Genomic DNA, 22,204 nt, shown 5'->3' with positions numbered 1-22,204 from the left:
TATCTTTTAGATAAAACTACAGATTGGTTTAAAAAGCTAAAATTTTGAAGTACTGAAAGAGATAGTTTATGTAATAGTTAACAATTTTTTTTAAAGGTGGTATTTATCAGACATTATGTGCCGCACACTGTTCTGAACTCTATGCATGCATTAAAGCTAAAATAAGCATAATCCAGCCTCAACATGCTACAATGATTTAGAAAGCATTGCTATCTTCATGGATATCCAGATACATAACTGGTTCATCAGGATGAGGGTGAGCGTGGAGGACGATTTATACAGCATAAGGACTTCGGTTCCATAGTAATGGTTACCATTTATTGGACATACTACATGACAGACACTGGACTAAGTAAGTGCATTGTCTTATTTTATTCATACATTAAGCCTTTGAGGTAGAGTTGTCATCACCATTTTACAAAGTAGGAAAATAAGTCAATTGCCCAAAATTGTGAGTCTAGAAAGTGGCAGAACCAGGATTCAAAATCATGTCCTACTGTCCCCAGAGCATGAAGTGTCTGTATGAGGTATAGAGAACTATTGTTAAGTACTCAGTAAATGTTATTTGACTACAAGTATGTTTAAACCATAGAAAAAGGGTGATCATTTTTCTATATGTTTAGATAATCATCTTTTCATAGTTTTCAATGCCATGTATATTTCCTTTTCTGTTAATTCATGTCCTTTGCTCTTTGGGGTCATTTCCTTATTGATTCAAATGATCTGTATTATAAAATACTTGGAAATACAAGAAAGCATGACCAAAGAGTCATGATTAATTCCTCCCTTATCCTCACCTACCTTCACAAGCACAGTTCCAGGTTCTGTTGATTTTTCCTCCAAAATATGCCTTATGTCTTGAAGACATCCATTTCTTTCATCTTCACTTCCATCACCCATGCTAGCTCCTTTTAGCTTCACCAATACACAGAGTTTTTTTTCATCTTCCAGTCTTTGCATACATTTTACCTGTGCCCAGAACACTCTGTCCCAACTCTTTGCATGGCTGGTTTTGCATCCTTCGGGCTCCATCTTGAAAAGTATGTCCTCAGAAAGCTCTTTCCTGCCTATCCTAACTCAGGAAAGTTTTCCTTCCTTTCTCACATTCTTTTCCTATCTTTCATAGTAATTATCACCATTTATAACACACAATATTCTAAATCCTTTGCATGCAATTAATGAATTAATATTTGTAAAGTGCTTAGAACAGTGTAAGGCACATAGTAAGTACTATATAAGTGATGATTTTAAAAAACAACTCCTATGATCCTCACAACCCTCTCTGTGCTATTAATGTCACCTTTTTACAGATGGACAAACTGAAGAACAGAGAAGTTAAGCAACTTGTCCAAAGTTGCACAGCTAATAAGTAACAGAGTCTAGCTACAAACTCAGTCTGGCACCAAAATCTACACGCCTAACCATTTTCTATATTTCCTTTTCAGTCCACGACCTAGCATAGTGTTTTGCACCTACTAGGTATTTTCAATAAATATCTGTTTAATAAATGAAGGGACAGCTCTAATAATAAAATAAAATTTACCTGTAATCCTACCACATAGAGATTTGGGGATTCATCCCTTAGATTTTTTTCTAATGCAAGGTTAGACTTTTTGTCAAAATCATAACTTTCAGAAATCATTTTGAGGAACATAGATCAGGCATTGGTGTACAATATATTTGACATTTTATTCTTTAAAACATTTATTGATAATTTCAAGTCAATGTTCTTCCCTTAGACAGGGGGTAGAATGTGAGGAAAAGAAGGGCAAGTCTTTAAATAAAAGAGAAAGAATTTTCCTAAAATATTCTGTCCCTTCTTATCTCTAGGCAGAGGTTGCCAAACTCAAGCTAGAAAGTTTAGGGAAAGGATGAGGTATTTTTAAAAATATTATACTTCTTTAAATCAAGCGTGTTTTGAAATTGGTGGTAAGAATTATTTTTAGAAATCAACTGGTAAGAGTTTTCTAAATGTTCCCAATGCACAGCAAAGGTCCATTGTTTACAATACAAATCCAACAATCTATGATGATTACCTGGCTATGTCAATGGGAAAATTGGATAAAAGGACGGCACTGACCACCAAAGGGCAAGAAAAATAAACAAAGGCTGCTGGTAAAACACCAAGAGGAATCTTCTCCATACACTAGTTTGCTCAGTTTCAAAAAAATTTTTTGTTCTTTTAAAACAGTTTCAGGATAAATAACTTGTAGCAGCTGGTCATCAAATTTGCGTACACTCACGGAAAGCCTACATTGCTAAGCCTACATTGCTAAGCCTACATTGCTAAGCCTACATTGCTGACTATGAATAATACATCTATTGGCTCTCGAGGGAGGATTGGATTGGTTTGTTGCTCCTTCACAGTGTCTTCCTACCGCCACTCAACAATAGTTGGATGAAGCCAGACCATCGCCCTGAATGGTGTGCGGTTACAGTCACAGACACTGCATTTGTGGGCACCCTACATTTCTGAGATAGAGTTAGCTGATAGAATTACCAGAGCGTAATCAAATGCAGTCATTGCAGAGGGAGCCTTCTATCACATTACCTCTGAACATATTTTAATCTAGAAACACCATACACTGGATACAAAATCCGTGACTACCTGACCTCTGGACGTGGCCTAGGATATACTACTCAGAGCCATCTCCTATTTGCTTTCATGGGTAAATAGAAATCTTGAGCTAGGAACAGAGGGAGAGAATTTGAAAATTAAAACAGAGTCAAACTCAGTATTTTTGAATGCTCTTAAAAGAACAACAACAGCAACAAAAAAAGACAAGTTTAGATCACATCACAGGTTCCCTATGTAGTCTTCAAAGCTGATTTCTTACAGTCGAAGGTACCCAGAAGAAGCAGGCACAGCATGATCAGGTTTTGCTCTATTATTCAATTGCAGCCAACTTCTAACTATTAAAAAAAAAAAAGAAAGGTGATTTAGAATGACAGGGTTGCTCATCTGTATTTCAAGGTCCTTCAACCAGTTTACTCCTTGATGTCCAGAGACCCCAAGATGGAGGTGAGTTTCTATTGCTACTGCTGTCGTTTTATCTCTTCGTGTTGACTGCAGCATGTGTTGGTTGAAGACTTAGAGCATATTGATTTATGGGCACAAAATATCATTGGATCATGTACTTAAAGCTCCTAACTGTAATCTAGTCACATTCTTAATGACACACATATAAAGGAGTAAGAAGATTTTGGATTGCTGAATCATTGTTTCCAACAGTCAACTCCTATTATCATTACAGAAAGTAGGGTTGATCTTAGAAGAGTGGGGTTCAGGACCTGAGTGTTAAGTTCTTTAGTGGAAGGAGGCAGGGAAGCGTTGGTGGCAACAACGCCTGTTTTCTCCTCTGCCTCGGGGCCAGGTGCACCCTGTTGGAGGCTAGCAGAGGTCTAAACACAGAACAGAGCGTATTGGGGATGAGGCTAAGAGACTGTCACAGGCACACAGCCCCACAGTTTTCCTTTGAAGATGGAAACAGTCCTCTGATACATAACATCATATATAACATCTGTATTACCACTAAATGGGCCTGGTAGATAGAACAAACATCACCTACCAGCCAGAAACAATGATTCGCTGACCATCTTTGGTCTCCAACAACCAAGGAGTTTTGGTTTATCCATCTATAGACATTCTTAGTTGAATCCATCAGATTTGCAGTCATCCCAGCCATGGTTATTTTCTTCTCTTAAACTAGGCATATTAGTGAGGTTAGGCCAGCACCTCAGCACCAAATTCGGACTTCATAATAAAGTAAACCACACAGGGAATAGAGGTCAGCATGGTGAGCACTTTGCTGTTCAACCCTATTCGGGGCCCAGACTGAACTGTTTCCACAGGGCCAGGTCGCTGTGATGTGCTGGCCTCTTTTGCTCAAAGTGTTCACTCTCAGGGTGATTTGTGAGCTACTGCTGAGCACATAATGGTCAGGACAGCTGCAAAAGCAGTCATGGCCCCAAATATGTTCACCTGAACTCTGTAAGTCAAATTGGGTTCTATAGAAAAGTTCTGTTGGGTTCTGACTGGAACCTCTTAGGATTCACCTTAGGATTCTAAGACGGAGCCAACTATTGATGTGGGAAGATGGTCTAGTTGCTTCCAGCTACCTGTAAGGTGCCCATTATGATTCTAAGGATGTAGCTTGTCCTTTAGCAGAAAAAATCCTTTTAATAGCTTGCAATCACACACAAAAATAACTATAATAATAACAGAAGCTGTTTTCCTGTGTGTAATGAGAGAGTTCCTCAAGCTTCTAGCTTGTCTTGGTGGTTGCTCTTTTTTCTTTTTCTGAAGAGTCATGGCAAAAATTAAACTTTATCAGTTTAAACAGAATGATATTTTAGAAATTAGGATCTGGCTAACAAAGGGTCTTTTCTTCCATAGCAAGAAGGGCTTCCATAGCAAGAAATGCTCAGCAATGAGTACCTCAAGATACAAGGAAGGCATGAGGATGAGTTTCGGCCTATAGCTTGGGTCATTAAAAGTCCTGCAAAACTAGAATTCATCTTTCTTTTCTCTGTAGGCATTTAAAGATGTTTTTTCCCCTCAAAAATTAGACAACTTTAAAAAATTAAAATATATTTGACATATAACAAGATGTAATTTTAAGGTATACAACATGTTAATTTGATCCATTTACATATTGTAATATGATTACCATCTTAGTGATAATTAGACCTCTATCATGTTACATAATTATCATTTTTTTTAGTGGTTGGGATACTTAAGTTCTAGTCTCTTAGAAAGTTTGATGATTATAATACAATATTGTTGTCTATACTCATTATGCTGTGCTTTAGATCTCTAGGGTTTACTCACTGCTCGTTGCAGGTCTGTACCCTTAAACAACATCTGTCTTATCCCCCCACCCTCCATCCCCTGGTAACCACCATTCTACTCTCTGTTTTTATGCGTTTAGCTTTTTTTAGATTCCACATATAAGTTATACCATACAGTACTTGTCTTTCTCTGACTTATTTCACTTAGCACAATGTGCTCAAGGTCCATTAATGTTATGGTAAATGGCAGGATGTCCTTCTTTCTCATAATATAGATATGACATCTTCCATACATGCACCCCAATGTTCATTGCAGCACTATTTACAATAGCCATGACATGGAAACAACCTAAATGTCCGTTGACAGATGAATGGATAAAGAAGATGTGGTACACATATACAGTGGAATACTACTCAGCCATAAAAAAGAATGAAACAATGCCATTTGCAGTGACATGGATGGCCCTAGAGATTATCATACTAAGTGAAGTAAGTCAGAAAGAGTAAGACAAATACCATATGATACCACTTATATGTGGAATCTAAAATATGACGTCAATGAACTTATCTATGAAAGAGAAACAGGCACACAGACATGGAGAACAGACTTGTGCTGCCAAGGGGGAGGTGGGGGAGGGATGAGTTGGGAGTTTGGGATTAGCAGATGCAAACTATTACATGTGGAATGGATAAACAACAAGGTCCTACTGTATAGCACAGGGAACTATATTCAATATCCTGTGATAAACCATAATGGAAAAGAATATGAATAAGGATGTATATATATGACATCTTCTTTATCCATTCATCCATTGATGGGCACTTAGGTTGTTTCCATGTCTTGGCTATTGCGAACAATGATGCAATAAACATGGGAGTGCAGGTATCTTATTGATATCCTGTTTTCATTTCATTTGGGTATATATCCAGAAGTGGAATTGCTGGATCATATGGTAAATCTATTTTTAATTTTCTGAAGAACTTTCATATTGTTTTCCATAGTGGCTGCACCAACAGTATACAAGGGTTCCCTTTTCTCCACATCCTTGCCAACATCTGTTATCTCTTTTCTTCTTGATGATGGCCATTCTAACAGGTGTGAGGTGATAGCTCATTATAGTTTCAGTCTGCATTTCCCTGATGATTAGCAATGTTGAGTATCTTTTCATGTACCTGTTGGCCATTTGGACGACTTAGACAATGTTTTATCTAAAATTATTTGGTGATAGTTTTCACCATCAAACAATAAATTCATTTCCAGGTAGATTTTTAAAGTAGTTTTAAGGCTCCTATAGAGATCATGTCTCATATATGCCATTTATTCCTTTATCCTGTAAATATCCCACAGATAAAGAGTACCTAGCCTTCCATACCTGGGCGTTCTTCAGCACTCCAACACTGAGACTGGTTTTTTCATTTTTAAGCTACCATAATTGTTTGCTCACTCTGTGCCGAGCACTATGCCAAGAGCTTTAGATAGCTTATCTCATGTTCATCTAGCAATCCTGTGAGCTAGGTATTATTATTCCTATTTTTCAGAAGAGGAAACTAAGACTCCGAAAAGTTAAGGAACTTGCCTGATGGCACAGAGCTAAAGAGTGGAAAAGTCGGAATTCAAATTCAGGTCTCCCAACGCCTGCCTCCCCTCTGTGCTTTTGACTTTCCTGGGAAGCATTTCCCTTGTTCTTCAAGTTCAGTTGAGTAGCCTGCAATTTTGTTCATGACCCTCACTTTACAGTAAATATTAGACTGGTAAAGTAATCCTGCAGTGATGATGATGACGATAATTCTTCTTTTTCTTCTCTCTTTCTCCCTCTCACTTTAAACAAAATATTTTTATTTGAGTTCTCTAACATTGGCATATATCTATAAATTCAAATTTTTGTACAATGTTTTATAGATATCTTTACCACATTTAGTGTTTACTCTTTTTTTGCTTGGAGAATTAATCTTACTTTCTTTGTCAAACATATTGCTTTAGCTTTTTAGGTTATATAATAAAGCAGAAGTCCACAGACTCATAAAAATTTAGATGGGGAAGAGGCCCTCAGAGATCTGTTCATCCAACCCCATCATTATATGGGCAAGGGAGGCCAGCCAGTGGTTGTGGGTCCCTTGGTTGAGTCAGAGCCTCAGTTACTCCCTTAAAACTGGAGGTAATTATACTACTTCTAAAAAGTTGTCCCAAAAGTTTACAAATCAAGAAGTGATATCTAAATGGATGCTTTAAATTTTATTTAAAAGAATAAAAGACTCATACCAAATGGCAGCTGGTTTTGCTCTGAACATTTTCAGCAGTATCCCTGAGACACGCTGCTACCACCAGACTGTGGCAGCTTGACAGGACTGCTCAGAGCAAGGCGGCCTCTTGAACTGGGTTCTGCCTGGGTTCTAACCAGAAGAGGGAGGCTTGATGGCAGATTGGCCTCTGGGTGTCCAAAAGACCTTTTGGTTCCTTGCTCATATTTCTGTCAGTCCTTCTCTGCCTTTCTCCAATATACAAGGGCAAATCAGGAGAAGGGGACCAGAATGTCTGGGAGGACAGATGAAAAAGCACCAGAACAGAGTAGGCTGGTGGTTTGTTTTAGTTGAGTCTGTTTTCAGTGCCACACATAGCGGCCCATCAGTGATGTGTAGACAAGTGACAGCCGTGGTACTTCAAAAAAATCAATCCTTTACTTGCATTCCAAGCTCCTATTTGGGGAGAACAAATTTCAAATAGTACTTCCTAAGAGAAGTTGGTAAATATTTGGTCATTAACTAGAGACCAATGTCTCCCTCAAATTTTAATGAATAAAAAATTTAGCCCCCCTCCTTTCTAATTCCTTGCTTATATACCACTGATTATGTTAATGTAGGCTTTAGGATGAGTTACTCTTGACTGAGCTTTCTGCCTTCATGTTTATAACTACATTTCTCTAAACAAAAAGCATCCATTTTGTTCCGGCATAGACACTAGGATAAGCATGGTTTCATACGTTAAATAAATTATATTTAATAATGAGGCTCTTTTTGTTTTGCACGGACTAAGACACACAATGAAGACAATCAATGAAAACCAGAAGGTCTGTTGCTACAATTAAGAACATCAAGACCAGGCAGCAACCGATAAAGGAGGTCAAGCTGCACATACATGGATGAAGCCGATTTCTTGGAAGATGCAACTTCTAAGAAACAGGAGGATTTGCCTTATGATGGGGACTTCTCCCAAATTCAGATGTACAACGATTACAATTTTACCTCAAAATATGACATCCTTGGTGTCTCAAATCAAATGAATTTAACAGAAGATGACCTTCAAGAAAAGGCCACACATAGAGAGACTTGCAGAAAGGCAGATATGGCCATGACTTTGGATAAAACAACTGAAAATGCTATCAGCAAAAAATATGTTAAAGAGAATCAATGCACCATAAATCTTCATATTCCATCTAATCAAGGAGACCCTTTAAAGTCAAACATTTCTTATATTTTACTCCATCATCTTTGCAAAGAGGAATTCTCAAAAGGTCAAGGCATTAATTGTGAAACTCTCCCAGAGATCTCTAATGCTGACAGTTTTGACAGAGCTATTATTAAAAATATTATTTTGCAGCATGTTAAGAATTCTTGGCCGACAGAACAAACCTCAGAACTCACTGACCAACTCAACTCCAAAAGCGATGGTGAAAACAGCAATAAGCCCAGTTGTTTTCCAACCACGACAGAAGAAAACACCTCTGATTTAGAGGATCCAGTCGCTGCTGGAGAAAGCAGCCATCAGGAAAATTCAAATTTTCTAACTAAAATCAAGAGTCCAGGTGATAAAGAAAAAAGTTGCCAAGGGCAGACACCCCAGAAACAGCAGGCTGAACAAGCAAGTTCAGGCAACAGCTTCAAATACGGCCAAGGTCAAGTTCATTACTGGTTCTCTGATTCCTCTAAAGTTGCTCCTAAAAATAACATAATTGACAAACCACTTACAACCGATAAACAAGCCAGCTTTTCTCCTAAATTGAGAGATAAGTCAGCTATTGTGCAAGATATTTCAGAAAGCATGTCTAGATCAAACGATGTTGAAAAACAAGAGCAGAAATGGAAAACTCCTGAACCCTCACAACAGATAGAGGTAAGTGAAAGCCATTTCCAGCAAACATATAAGCAGGGTCGTGGCTCATCTATATCAGTGGGGGTCTTTGGAGGGTGCATAGAACTGAGTTGTAGGTCTGAGGTTCTGGGTTCCAGTTCTGGCCCAATACCTTGACCTCTCAGAAGCTCAGTGGGTCTTCTCCTGAGAAGAATCAGGGGCCGAACTAACAGCAACACATAATAGAATAAAATCCAAGTTCTTAAACCTGGAATTTGCGTTTCCCCGTTTTTTATGTCATCCTACGCTTCTAAACTAAACTCCCCCCTCCCACCCCAGGAGTCATCCTCAGGTACCTGGCTGGCCCTGCCCTCTCTGAGATCCTGCCTCACGTGGAACCTCCCACCTCTGCTTACCAAAGACCTGCTCATTTTCATGGCCTCTTTCAATTCCCCACTGGCCACAGGACTTTTCAGAAGCCCCCAGTCACAGTCTTTCCCATCCTTGTTTGTTTAGTATTCTGTTGGAGCATTTATCTCAGCCCGCTTTGGATCCTAACGATTTGGAAACATCTGTTCCTTCCACTAGATCTGAAGACTCTGGAGGCAGCCACCTCGTCTTCATCTTTCCTTTGCCCAAGTTCCCCCAGAGGCCTAGCCTTCTGTTTGCACATATTATGTCCTTGGTTATGAATGCTCAATTGGACTGAATTAAGATCTTTAATAACACGCTTCAAGATTGTTATATTGGTAACTATTTAGTACAAAATGTTGCTAATGTTTAATTTATACTATTTCCCCTTTCCCCATCTTCCCATCCTTCCACCCACCTTCCCAACATGCTGAGGCTCAGGATCTCATTGATTGTTTGAGGTTCAATAGTTAGGTAAGTTCACAATAATGATCAAAGTAAACACTGTAGTTCTCTGGCACTTTGCCAGTACTATATGATCTTTCCTTTAAGCATTCTATGAAGGGCCCCCCGACTGAACATTCTCTGCCTATTTCCATTTCCACCTCTTTATGCTTCAGCTGCCTTCTCTTTCAGCTGAACGTTCTGGGGAGTTTGAGCAGACCCCCCCCCCCCGACACACACACACATACACACGTACCTGGAACCAGCAGCCCACCTGGCCTCGACTGGGATGCTTCTCTCAGTCATGGAGAAATCTGCACCCCTGTGACACTGGGAAGTCTCCACGTTCCTCATTCTGCTTGCAGGAGAACGCCCCTCGGTGGGCACAGTTCTCAGTGCCCTGTGGTTAGTAGGGGCAGAATGAATATCAAGTTCATCTGTCTCTGGCAATGGGATTCTGAAGTCAGGTGTCTGATTTTCTCTCATCCTGTCAGTTCAGGTTGGAGAACTGGACTCTATAGGTTCCACAGCCACCATATAATTGAGATATTCATAATAACCACAGCCTAGTTTGACCACTACAGTAGCTCCCTGGCACTAGCGTGTTTGTGAGCTGCGTGTGTTTGGGAACAATGGGAAGACCCTCAAGGTGAATCACTCCAGAATTTGAACTCTTATCCAGTTAGCCTGTGGTGAGTAGAAAAGGGCTGTGTGAACAATCACTATCTTGACACATTTTGGAACTTAACGCTTACTGTTATTATTCTCTGGAGTGTGGCTACCATGTGTCTGGGTGTTAGTGAGAACACCAGCAATAGAGCCGGTGACGAGACCAACAACGGTCCTTTGTGGAACCTATGGTCTAGCTGTAGGAGAAATATGTGAGTATTCCTCGTAATAGTATCAAACATGATAGTAGTAACAGCTAACATGAACGCTTACCATGTGCCAGATACTATGGTAACATTTAATTCTCATCACAACACTATGAGGTAGGTTCTATTACTATCCCCATTTTACTGTTGAGGAATTTGAGGTTTACAGTGATGAAGTAATTGCTCTGGGTCACCTGGCAGATAAGTGTCAGAGTGGAATTTAACTTTGGCATCAGGGCCCCAACTCTTGACACAACTGGGTGGCCTCCACGATGACCAGAACACATTGAGTCATCCTGAGTAATGGCGTCATGGTCACTATCAACAGTCATGTTTTCTTCTCCTTTAAATGCGCAGACAGAGCCCACAGTACATATCCACCAAGAACATCTTGCAGGTACTAGCATTTAAAAAAATTTTTATTTATTTATTTATTTAATTTTTGGCTGCGTTGGGCCTTCGTTGCTGTGTGTGGGCTTTCTCTAGTTGTGGTGAGCGGGGGCTACTCTTCGCTGTGATGCTTGGGCTTCTCATTGTGATAGCTTTTCTTGTTGCGGGGCACGGGCTCTAGGCACGCAGGCTTCAGTAGTTGCAGCGCGTGGGCTCAGTAGTTGCAGCTTGCAAGCTCTAGAGTGCAGGTTCAGTAGTTGTGGCACACGGGCTTAGTTGCTCCGAGGCATGTGGGATCCTCCAGGACCAGGGATCCAACCCATGTCCCCTGCACTGGCAGGCAGATTCTTAACCACTGCGCCACCAGGGCAGTCCCAGTACCGGCATTTTTAAACCTCTTTGATTTAGATATACATTTTGAAAAAAAAATTTTTTTTAAATAGTGATTGGTAGTGATTGCCACAGACTTCTGTTTTCTGTACTTCATAAAACTTCAGTGCAGCTGAGATGAATGGTAACCAAAACTTATTCTTTCTTACATAGGAATAGAATCTGAGACAAGTCTCTCTAAGATGCCATTGACTTCTCGGAAAGACCCTTCCTCAAGTTCTTCTTACACATTTCACAAGATATCCCAAGGGAAACAGATGTGTCAGAAGTTAAAAGAACAGACTGATCAACTGAAGACTAAAGTAATACTTTTAAAGCTTATTATGAAAAATAGAAATAACCAAATTCAAACGTAAGACACTATGCCCTTAGTGAAATATTGCATTTTTTCACTGCAGGTACAAGAATTTTCCAAAAGCATAGCACAGGATTCTCCCTATCATTTGAAAGACAGGAGGCTGGTAATAAATTTTATCAAGTTTTAAAAATCTTTTTAGGGAATTTGACATGGGAAAATACAAATGACTTTATAGTATCATGTTTTCTCTACATCGGTGGGAATAGAAATGCTCTGGTAAGAAATGCTTTGCTGAAGATTACACTATCTTTGTGTTACAGGGACTAAAAGAGCTTAGAGCTTTCTATTTCTATATGTATTTAGCCCTTTCTCCTTCTCAGGGGATCTATTACTTATGGCTGTTTTTCCTCAGCAGTCATCCCATAATAAATATGAGACCATGGTAAGTTCAAGAGAATAATATGTCAGCTGTTGTAAAGGGCAAGCACATCCAGATTTGATGGGTCCTGAGGGATACAGGCTATAAAAATTGCCAGTATCTGGCAACTCAATATATAAAACTTTGAAAACTTAAAATTAATCTTGAAGACATGCTTTTCAGATCAAAATCTTTGACTTTCACATCCTTGCTTTTTGTTGCATTTAATCAAATCACTAATTTATGTTGTAACCATAGCCTTGTTATCAGTGTCAGGGTCGTGGGAAGTGGGGGTGAAGCATGGCAGTGGGGCAAAAAGCTGAGACTACTAGAACCAGGGATGTGTGAAGTTGAAGATGTAGTTTAGGCCATTGGGTCAGCAGCAGGACAGGTGGCCAGAAGTCCTGACATAAAAGACACGAGCAAAGCTCAGGGCAGTCTGTGCTTCAGAAACCAAGCAGTATAGACAAAAACTAGGAGGAGGCAAATATTGAGACACAGTTCATTACTCTTTCACCATATTAAGTAAATAACTCATACATTCATTCGACAACATTTGTGGGGTACTTTCTATGACTCAGACTCTGTATCAGGCATTAGGAATTTGGAGATGAAGAAACATTTCTTTTTCAAGTGACTTATGGTCTCCTAGGAACAACAGACCAGTAAATCAACAAGTAACATGCAGCTTGGGAAAGGTTACATATGATGCTAATGGCAGCACTGAAGAGGCTCACCCTTGCCAGTGAGAGGGTACTTTAGAAGGCTTCCTGGAAGGGACTTCTGAGCTGGGCATTGTAGGAAGAATATGGCAGAGTAAGGGCAAAGGTGTATTCCAGGAAAAGGAATCAGCAGGTGCAGTGGCACAGGGACAAGAAAGTGCTGAGAGTGTGAGGAACTGTGTGGCAGTGTGATTGACCAGATGGAGCTCAGGGGGAAGGGAGGAGACTGGAGAGGTAGATAAGGACTACATCATGAAAAGTCTTTACACCACGCTAAGGAGCTTAGATTAATTTCATCCTGAGGTGGAGTGATGGGGCAACACTGGAGGATTTAAAGCTGAGAAACAGCAAGCACCATGGGAGCAAGACTGTAGGGACAGAGATCGGCTAGAAAGCCATAATCCAGGTAACAAGTTATATGAAGCCCTAAACCAAGGCTGGCAGTGACGATGGAGAGGGCAGAAATCCAAGAGTTTAAGGAAGTGGTGGCAGATTGAACCAGGTAAATAAGAGAGGAGGCTTGGATGCATTCCAGATTTCTAGCTTGGGTAACCAAGGTCAGGAATAAAAGTGGAGGATCCAGTTCAGGATGGGCGTGCCAGGTAGGCAGGAGGCAAGATGTCAAGTTCAGTTTGGGACATTTTGAGGTACCCATAATACATCCAATTGGAGAGGTCCACTAGGCAATTAGAGCAATGGATCTGAACCTCAGAGGAGTTGTTTGGGTCAGAAATGTAAATTTGGGTATAGTTTTATGTTGAAGCTGTGGGGTATAGGCGATTGCTCAGGCAAACACGCAGAGTAAGCAGTGAAGAAATCCAAGGATAGGATCATGGGAGGCAGAACCAGGGGTAGGTAAAAGAAGAGGGGTCCACAAAGGAGATCCATAAGGAGAGACTCAAATGGTCGAGGCAGACCTGGAAGGGCAGAGCTATAGAAGCCAAGAGAAAAGAGGGTTTTGAGAAAGAGGGAGTGGGCCACACCATCAAATCTTCAAGTAAGGAAGGTAAGCAAGATGTGCATTGGATTTGGCAACTGAGAGGTCATGAGGGAGCTTGGCAGCCCTGATTTCAATGAAGTGGTGGATCTACGGAAGCCAGATTGCAGGAGTTAAGGAGTGAATGATAAAGGAGATCTCCTAAAACCCAGGCTTTCAGAAACTGGGAGAACATAAAGTTTTAAAAGGCCAAGCAAAGCAGAGGAAACTGGTTCAAGGCATTAGCCTTCTTGAGGCCTCGATTCAGGAAGTTTCTTCCTATGTTAGAGGGTATGTGGGGATTCGTGTCAGGACTGAGAGAAGAGGAGAGAGGTGACTCTTTACAGTGTCAGCCTTGGTCTGAGAGTTCCGGGCCCATCTGGTTCAGTGAAGGAAGGCCAGACAGGACTGAAACTAACTTTCTCAGGGCGAGCAGCACATGGAGAAAGCATTTGGATTTTGGAGCAAACATCCTGGTTCTATGTGTTGATTTTACAAGCTTAGACATGTAGCATGTCTTCCTATCTTAGTTAAGAGAGTTAAATGAGGTACATTTATGGCAAGAAAACTATGCCCTATCTTCTTCTGAACACAATTAAAATTCCAAGATCCCAAATTATAATTCATAATTGGCTTTCTTCACTTTTCTCTTTCCTTTGAATACCTAATTCCTTCTCATGGCTTTAACCACCATTTTCATGCTACCAATTCCTAAATTACTAGTCCTCACTTCTCATCTGGAGCTCCAAACGTTTGTGTTGATCTTCCTTTGGATCTCCCACTCTCACCAAAAATGCTACCTTGTCCAACATTGACATCTTTTTTTTTTTAACATCTTTATTGGAGTATAATTGCTTTACAATAACATTGACATCTTCATTCAAAATTCCTCAGTTTCGTCAGGGAGTTCACATTCTTTCCACCTCCCACAGTAGAAACCTGAGTGTTATCTGTGATATTTATAGTATCAGTCAGGGTCCTGGCAAGAACAAGATGGCTTACTCCAGTGGCGTTATTGAGGAGAGCTTAGTAAGGCATTATTTTACAAAAGCAGGGGCAAGGTTGAGGGAAACCAATAAGGGACAGAAGGCATCTCATGGAAGGAACAGTGGGGCAGAGGGATGGAGGAAGAGCAGATAATGGAGCATAAGGAGAGTAGCAGTAGCTGTAGGGCTCGCTGACAAGTTCTGCGGCTTTTGATAGAGACACAGCCAATCCATGATGATACACACAGGAGGAAATCAGGGAAATAAAGACCCTACCTCATCCTTCTTCAGTTCCTCTCTCCTGCTGTTGTCTTCCATTGGCTGAAATCAGCCAAAGCCAGAGGCATGGGAGCCTATTGATACAGTCCATTGAAGGCCAGCCTCCTGGCTGGGGCACAGAGAAAGATGGAGGGTGGATCTGGGGTGGGGGGAAATGGAAAACATCTACCACACTTGCCATTTTTTATACCCCTATAGCCAGTATGCTTCTAAACTTGTTTGTTTATTTTAATAATAGTAAGAACTAATAACAATGAAGATGACAGCTACCATCTATTGAGGGTGTACTATGCTCCTGGCACTAAGCATTATCTCATTTAATTTTTACAATATGAGGTGAGGGCTATTATTATCTCAAATCAGAAAACTGAAACTTAGAATTCAAGGTGACTAAAATCATACAATTAGTAGGTGACAGTCTGAACTTGAACCCTGGTGTGTTTGATTCTGTAATCCCATGATGCAGTATTCTTGCCCTTGGCAATATCTCTCCAATTCATCCTTTCCTCTCCATTTTCACAGATACTGCCTGATCCAAGCCCTCTTGAGTCCTTTAAGCCTGACTTAAGTCTCACTTCTTCCATTGAACCATAGCAAAGTATTCCATCCCACAGTCTCTTTTCCCAACTGGAATAAAATCCCTGAGACCAGGGACTGTGCCTGATACAGCTTTTGTGTCTCTCACACTTTTGGCCCAGGACCAAACATGGGCAGTGCTCAGGGAATGTTTAGTGACTGGGGCTGCTGGGCTGCAGCCTCTGTGCATCGAGATAAGACCTTGACCTGTACAGTTTAAACATTCATCTGCATGAGGCTACATCTGGAAGACCCATTTGAAGCTTTTGACTAAAATTCCTGATGTTCCTTCCCCATTTCATCTCCAAGTGCCATAGATTCAATCCCAGGTCCTCTAACTTCAGTTCTTTTCTAAGATCTATGTGACTTCTGACATACTTTCTAGAGCCCCAATTTCCTCCTCTATAAAACTGGGATAATAAATCTACTTTGCCACATTTACAACATTGATGCATGGATTAAATAAGATAATGAATGGAAAAGTGCTCTATGAGCTAAAAATTATTCTGCAAATATGTAGGATTATGAATGTCCCATTAACAAAAATTTAAACACCTCCGAGTGGGTTCTAGGAGAGAAATCAGAAGTGACCATATTTTTCAGCTATGTGCTATGAGGTGTCATAAATGCTGAGATGGCTCTTGGGTTGTCTACATTTTAGATGTCAGACTCTGAAACAAAACAATTGCCAGGAGAAGGATGATGGCTTTGTTTTGACACTACTGTGGGGTACATCCTCATTGTGTTTTGGAGAAAAACAACTACACACACAGACTTACCTGTGAATGATTCCAGTGACTTCACTGCTACAGGTCCTCGAGGAACTTCAGGGACACCTCGAACTGCTGGAACAGGAGTTTCTGGCCAATAAGGAGAAGCATCTGACTTTGAAACAACAAGTCCACAAGCATGAATCCCCAGCTGTCGACGAATTTGATCCAGAAAGGTGAGGCTTAAACTGTGTAAGGTGGAAGGGTCAGAGGTAATCTCCTTCGGGTGGGATTCTGATGTGGCTGATGGCTTAGTGCTTGGAGAGCCATTGGTCTTGGGTCAGCAAGAACTGTGCCACCATTGAATGTGTCACCCCATGCAACAAACAGTACGGAATTCCTGCTATGTGTAAGGTCCTGTGCAGGGCACTGACCCAGATAGAGTGCCCCAAATGAATAATGGTCTCCTGGAGGGGAGACATTGTGCCACCACCTTGCATTTTGTTGGATGTCATTATAATTGGTTCTGAGACTCAGAAGAGTACAAGAAACCCTAGAAAGGCTCACATGTTAACCCCAGAGGACCCTCTCCTCTCCAAGCTCCTCCTGTCCTGTCCTCTCCTTCATCCCACTCCTGCCTATATTTCCCCTGCCTGGTTCTTCTTTTCTGTCCCTCTTTTTCCTCATGCACAGACAATTCCAGAGAGACAGCAGGCAGGAATGAATCATTGTTATGTTGGTTAGCGTGGGGGTGAGGGACCCACAAATCCTGATAAAGGCGAAATGTTAAAGCTTGAAGTCAAATGATTCCTGAATTAATTCACATTAGAAACTTGGGTGCACAATCATATTGAATGAAGATTCCAGCTGGCCATTCTGATGGCACCATGCTCTTCTCTTTCCAATCTTAATAATTTTAAGATGTAGTCCAGGACTCAAGGCTAGGATTGTTTTCATATAATTTCCTGGGATGAATTTAAAGAACCCATTTAGTAGGCTTAATATTTGTAAGTTCAGCTCTTTCTATTCATAGCATTTTAACATGAATTCATTCTTGATGACAAAATATTTTAATGGTTTATATTTTGGCACTAGTGTCCTGAGGTATTATTTCTTCAAAATGAATGAAATCTCTGTCTATTGTTATTTCAATACTGAGTAATTAGACAGCAAGGATGAGGTTTTAATATTGATTTTTTTCCCCCAAAGGCTTTTTTTTCTTGGAAAAAAGGATCTCCACATGCTTTCACTATTTGTTTAAAAACTAATAGAGTAAGGATATTTATTTTCCAAGAAATCCCACTTGTTTTGGCAGTCGTCTTAAAGACAGGCCTCTGTGCGCATTAAGACCAAAGTTATGCAATGCCTTATTTATAGCTTAGTTACACCCACACTGTGCCTGGCCCCAGTATAAATCAAAAGAGTTCCAACTGCAATTATATCCCATATACAGGAGAAGCTTTCAACACTGGGGCAAGGGAAGGACTCAGCCTCTCCCAAAACTCACCTCAGAACTGCCTCAGAGCAAGCAAAGTGTGCTCAGCTCCTCTTGTTCTCAAATGGGCAAAATGTGGCAAAAAGCAGAACCCAATCCAACCCTTGAGGTCTTGGTGTGTCGAGAACTTTCTAAATGATGGGTCCAAAGGCCATTGTTGATGGCTTTCTGTAAAGGAAAGAATTCTGCAAATTAATTGGCTAATTGCTTAAGTCAGCTATTGTGCTCTTATTAAAACCTTCTTATTATTGCCTTTGAAAGGTAATATTCAACAACATTGTTTGGATTTCATGTATCTTGTTTGTCAGAATGTAGTCTGATGGTCATTTGATTCTTTCACACACTAGCACCAGAAGCCAAGGAGTCAAGAAATGGGGTTCTGCCTCCATCAATCCCTCCTCCCTGATACTATCGGCATACACTCTTGTCTTCTACTTTACAGAAAAGATCACAAATTCCCTCAAAAAATGTCTTTTCTCCACCTCCAGATCTGCATGTTTTCACCTCCTCTTTCTTCCTTCACTCACCTTCCAACCTCTCCAGCCTTGGTCCTTGAGCTTATCTCTTCCTGCTACCTTGAGGCCTTGCTCCGTCATTTCACTTCCTTTAAATTTTCAGTCTCTCCTTGTCATCTGATGAATTTCCTTCTGCCTGCCAGACTAGAACATATTTTCCTATATTTTATTTATCAGTCTGGTTTTCCATGTTTAGATCTTTGTCCGACCACTCGTTGAATAGGGCAGCCTTTCCCCACTGGTGAAAAGCCACTTTTATCATATAAAAAACCCCCATGTGTACATGGGATTGGGTCTATCCTCCCCATTGTTCTGTTTCTATTTCTACATTAACCACATAGTTCTAAATTACTATAGGTTAGTGTATATTTTTAAATGTTTCTCATTTTTAAACTTTCTTTAGCTATTCTTGCACACTCTTCTTACTAATAAACTTTATAATCAGCTCACCAAATTTCCTTTTTTTTCATTGATAGAGTCACTTTTTTTGAGAAATATAGTTTTAGGAACCAAATTTCTTTAATAAAATTCCATTGGAATTTTGTTTAGGATTTTGTTGAATTTACAGATCTGTTCAGGAAAAATTAAAATCTTTGCAATGAGTATTCCCATCCCATTCCCATGAAAACATCCCCAGCATGTTTTCTTCAAGTAGATTTTACATGTTTTGTCAAATTTGTTCTTAGCTATTTTATACTTTTTCTGTTTGTTTTTTAAGAGTCAAGATTATACACATACCTTTTAAAAAAATATTTATTTATTTGGCTGCATCGGGTCTTAGTTGCAGCACATGCGATCTTCCTTGCGGCATGCGGGATCTTTCACTGTGGTGCATGGGCTCTTTGTTGCAGTACGCGGGCTTCTCTCTAGTTGTGGCATGGGCTCCAGAGCACGCAGGCTCAGCAGTTGTGGCATGTGGGCTCTCTAGTTGTGGTGCACGGGCTCCAGAGCGTGGCAGGCTCAGTAGTTGTGGGGCATGGGCTCAGTAGTTGTGGAGCGCAGGCTTAGTTGCCCCACAGCATGTGGGATCTTAGTTCCCAGACCAGGGATCGAACCCGCGTCCCCTGCATTGGAAGGCAGATTCTTGACCACTGGACCACCAGGGAAGTCCCTCTGTGTGTTGTTAATAGATGTTTTCTCTAATCCATATACAGGAAATAAAGAAAATTGTATGTTTAACTTATACGGGGCTGCCTGACACAATCTTCTTACTATTTCGTTGATTTTCAGTTGATTGTCTTAGTTTTTAGGTATGACAATCAGAAAATAATAATAGTTCCCCTCAACTTCCCTTTTCCCCTTAAATATTTATACATTATATCTTTTCTTCCCACCAACTTTTCTATATCACATTTCTTTTTATTGCTTTATTTCATTTGCTAGGTTTTCCAAAAAAACATTGAATAATACTAGTGAAAACAATCATTCTTGTCATGTTCCTAATGGTATTGGGAATTCTTCCAAGTATAATGGCTGCTGTAGGTTCAAGTAGATAAGCTTTATCGAGAAAGTTTCCATCTTCCATTCCTAGCTTACTAGAATTAGATATTTTTAAATTTAGGAAAAAGTTTAATCAAATGGGGTTTAGAAATCTATTTAATCTCTTTTATGAATCTAGTGAAATATATTAATAAATATCCTAATGTTTATCTATAGAATCAGTTGGGAAAATTTCCCCTTTCTTTTTATGTTCCAGAAGAGTTACTTAAGGTCTTTGGTAAACTCACCCATAATCCCATTTGGATTTGGTGCTTTTGGGGGGCAAAACCATAAAACCCCTAGAACATAACATAGGAGAATATCTAGATGACCTTTGTTATGGTGATGGTTTTTGAGATAAAACATTAAAGGCACCATCCATGGAAGAAATAATTGATAAGCTAGACTTCATTAAAATCAAAAACCTCTGCTCTGCAAAAGACAATGTAAAGAGAATGAGAAGATGAAACACTTTTCATAAAGGACTGTTATCCAAAATATGCAAAGAACTCTTACAACTCAACAGTAAGAAAACAACCCAATTAAAAAATGTACTAAAGATCTTAACAGACACCTCACCAAAAGAAAATATACAGATGGCAAATAAGCATATGAAAAGATGCTCCACATCATATATCATCAGGGAAATGGCAAAATGAAACAACAATGAGATACCACTACACACTATTAGAATGCCCAAAATCTGGAATGCTAAAAACACCAAATGCTGGTGAGGATGCAGAGCAATAGGAACTCTATTGCTGGTGGGAATGCAAAATGCTACAGCCAGTTTGGAAGACAGTTTGGCAGCTTCTTTCAAAACTAAATATACTCTACCATATGATCCAGCAATCATGCTCCTTGGTATTTACACAAAGGAGATGAAAACTTGTGTCCAAAAACATGCACATGGATATTTCAAGCAGCTATATTCAGAATCATCAAAACTTGGAAGCAACCAATATGTCCTTCAGTAGATGAACTGCACTAATAAACTGTGGTCTATCCAGACAATGGAATATTATTTGTGCTAAAAAGAAATGAACTATCAAGTCATGAAAAGACATGGATGAAACTTAAATGCATATTACTAAGAAAGAAGCCAATCTGAAAAGGCTACATGTTGCATGATTCCAATTATGTGACATTCTGTAAAAGGCAAAACTGGCAAAAACAAAAAGATCACTGGTTGCTAGGGGTTAGGGTGGGGGGAGGTAGAGTACAAAGGATTTTTAGGTAGAGTATAAGGATTTTTAGGACAGTGAATAGGTAGAGTACAAAGGATTTTTAAGACAGTGAAAATACTCTGTATGATATGATAAAGGTGGACACATGTCATTATACATTTGTTCAAACCTATAGAATGTACAATACTAAGAGTAAATCTCAATGTAAACTATAGACTTTGGGTGATTATGATGTGTCAATATAGGTTCATTAATTATAACAAATGTACAACTCTGGTGGGGATGTTGATAATGGGGGAGGTTATGTATGTGTGGAGGCAGGGGGTATATGGGAAATCTCTGTATCTTCCTCTCAATTTTGCTGAGAAGCTAAAACTTCTCTAAAAAAGGTATTAAAAAATTATACCACTCACATTCTCTGATCACTGGAAATTAATAATAAAAAGATAGCAAAAATCGAATAAGAAAAATTTAACACTCATCTAAATAATTCTTGTGTTAAATAGGAAATAAAAATGGATGTTAGGAATAATCTATAAGTCAATATAAATGAGAAAATAACATGAAAACCAATGTAATGTAGCTAAAGCAGTACTCTGAAGAAAATTTATAGCTTTAAAATGCATTTATTAGGGGGGAAAGTTCAAAACCAAAAAACTAAGTATTCAAACCAGGAAGGCAGAAAAAGAACAGCAAAATAAACCCCCCAAAAGGAAGAGATTCATAAAAGGAAGGAGAAATAAATGAAATTTAAAATAATTTGATCAATAAAACATTTTCTTTGAAAATATCTATAAAATAAACCACTGGAAAGTCTGACTGAAAAGCATAAATAACATAAAGAATGAGAAAGGAAAAATATCAGAATAAAAATTTTAGATCAAATAGGATTGGACAACTTCATATCAACACAGTTTAAAATCTAGATGAAACGGACAAATCTCTAGGAAAATATAAATTATTAAACTCTACTCAAAAAGTGGTAGGAAATCTGAAAAGACTAATAACCAGAGAAAAATAGAAAAGACTGTAAACAGTCAAACCCCCAAAAGATACCAAATCCAAGTGGGACTATGGGTGAGTTCAACAAAGACTTTAAATAACTCTTCTGGAACATAAAAAGAAAAGGGAAAATTTCCCAACTCATTCTATACATAAACATGATCCTTCTATTCCCGGTCTATGATCCATTCTGA

At 39.5% G+C, this 22,204-nt stretch overlaps 1 protein-coding gene across 1 annotated transcript in view; it reads left to right on the top strand.

Annotated features, from left to right (window-relative positions):
* Positions 1 to 7,924: 7,924 nt before the first annotated feature.
* Positions 7,925 to 22,204, top strand: part of AKNAD1 (AKNA domain containing 1) — a 33,540-nt gene continuing 19,260 nt past the window's right edge. Inside the window, exons 1-5 of the mRNA XM_036863537.1 lie at positions 7,925 to 8,899; positions 10,945 to 10,984; positions 11,521 to 11,669; positions 11,766 to 11,828; positions 16,435 to 16,568. Of these exons, the coding sequence (XP_036719432.1) occupies positions 7,925 to 8,899; positions 10,945 to 10,984; positions 11,521 to 11,669; positions 11,766 to 11,828; positions 16,435 to 16,568 (1,361 nt within the window). The remainder of the gene's footprint in view (positions 8,900 to 10,944; positions 10,985 to 11,520; positions 11,670 to 11,765; positions 11,829 to 16,434; positions 16,569 to 22,204) is intronic.

Source organism: Balaenoptera musculus, chromosome 1 (genome assembly GCF_009873245.2).
Source record: "Balaenoptera musculus isolate JJ_BM4_2016_0621 chromosome 1, mBalMus1.pri.v3, whole genome shotgun sequence".
Classification (NCBI taxonomy): domain Eukaryota; kingdom Metazoa; phylum Chordata; class Mammalia; order Artiodactyla; family Balaenopteridae; genus Balaenoptera; species Balaenoptera musculus.
Note: the sequence above shows the minus strand (reverse complement) of the source record. Positions and strands in the feature narration are given on the sequence as shown.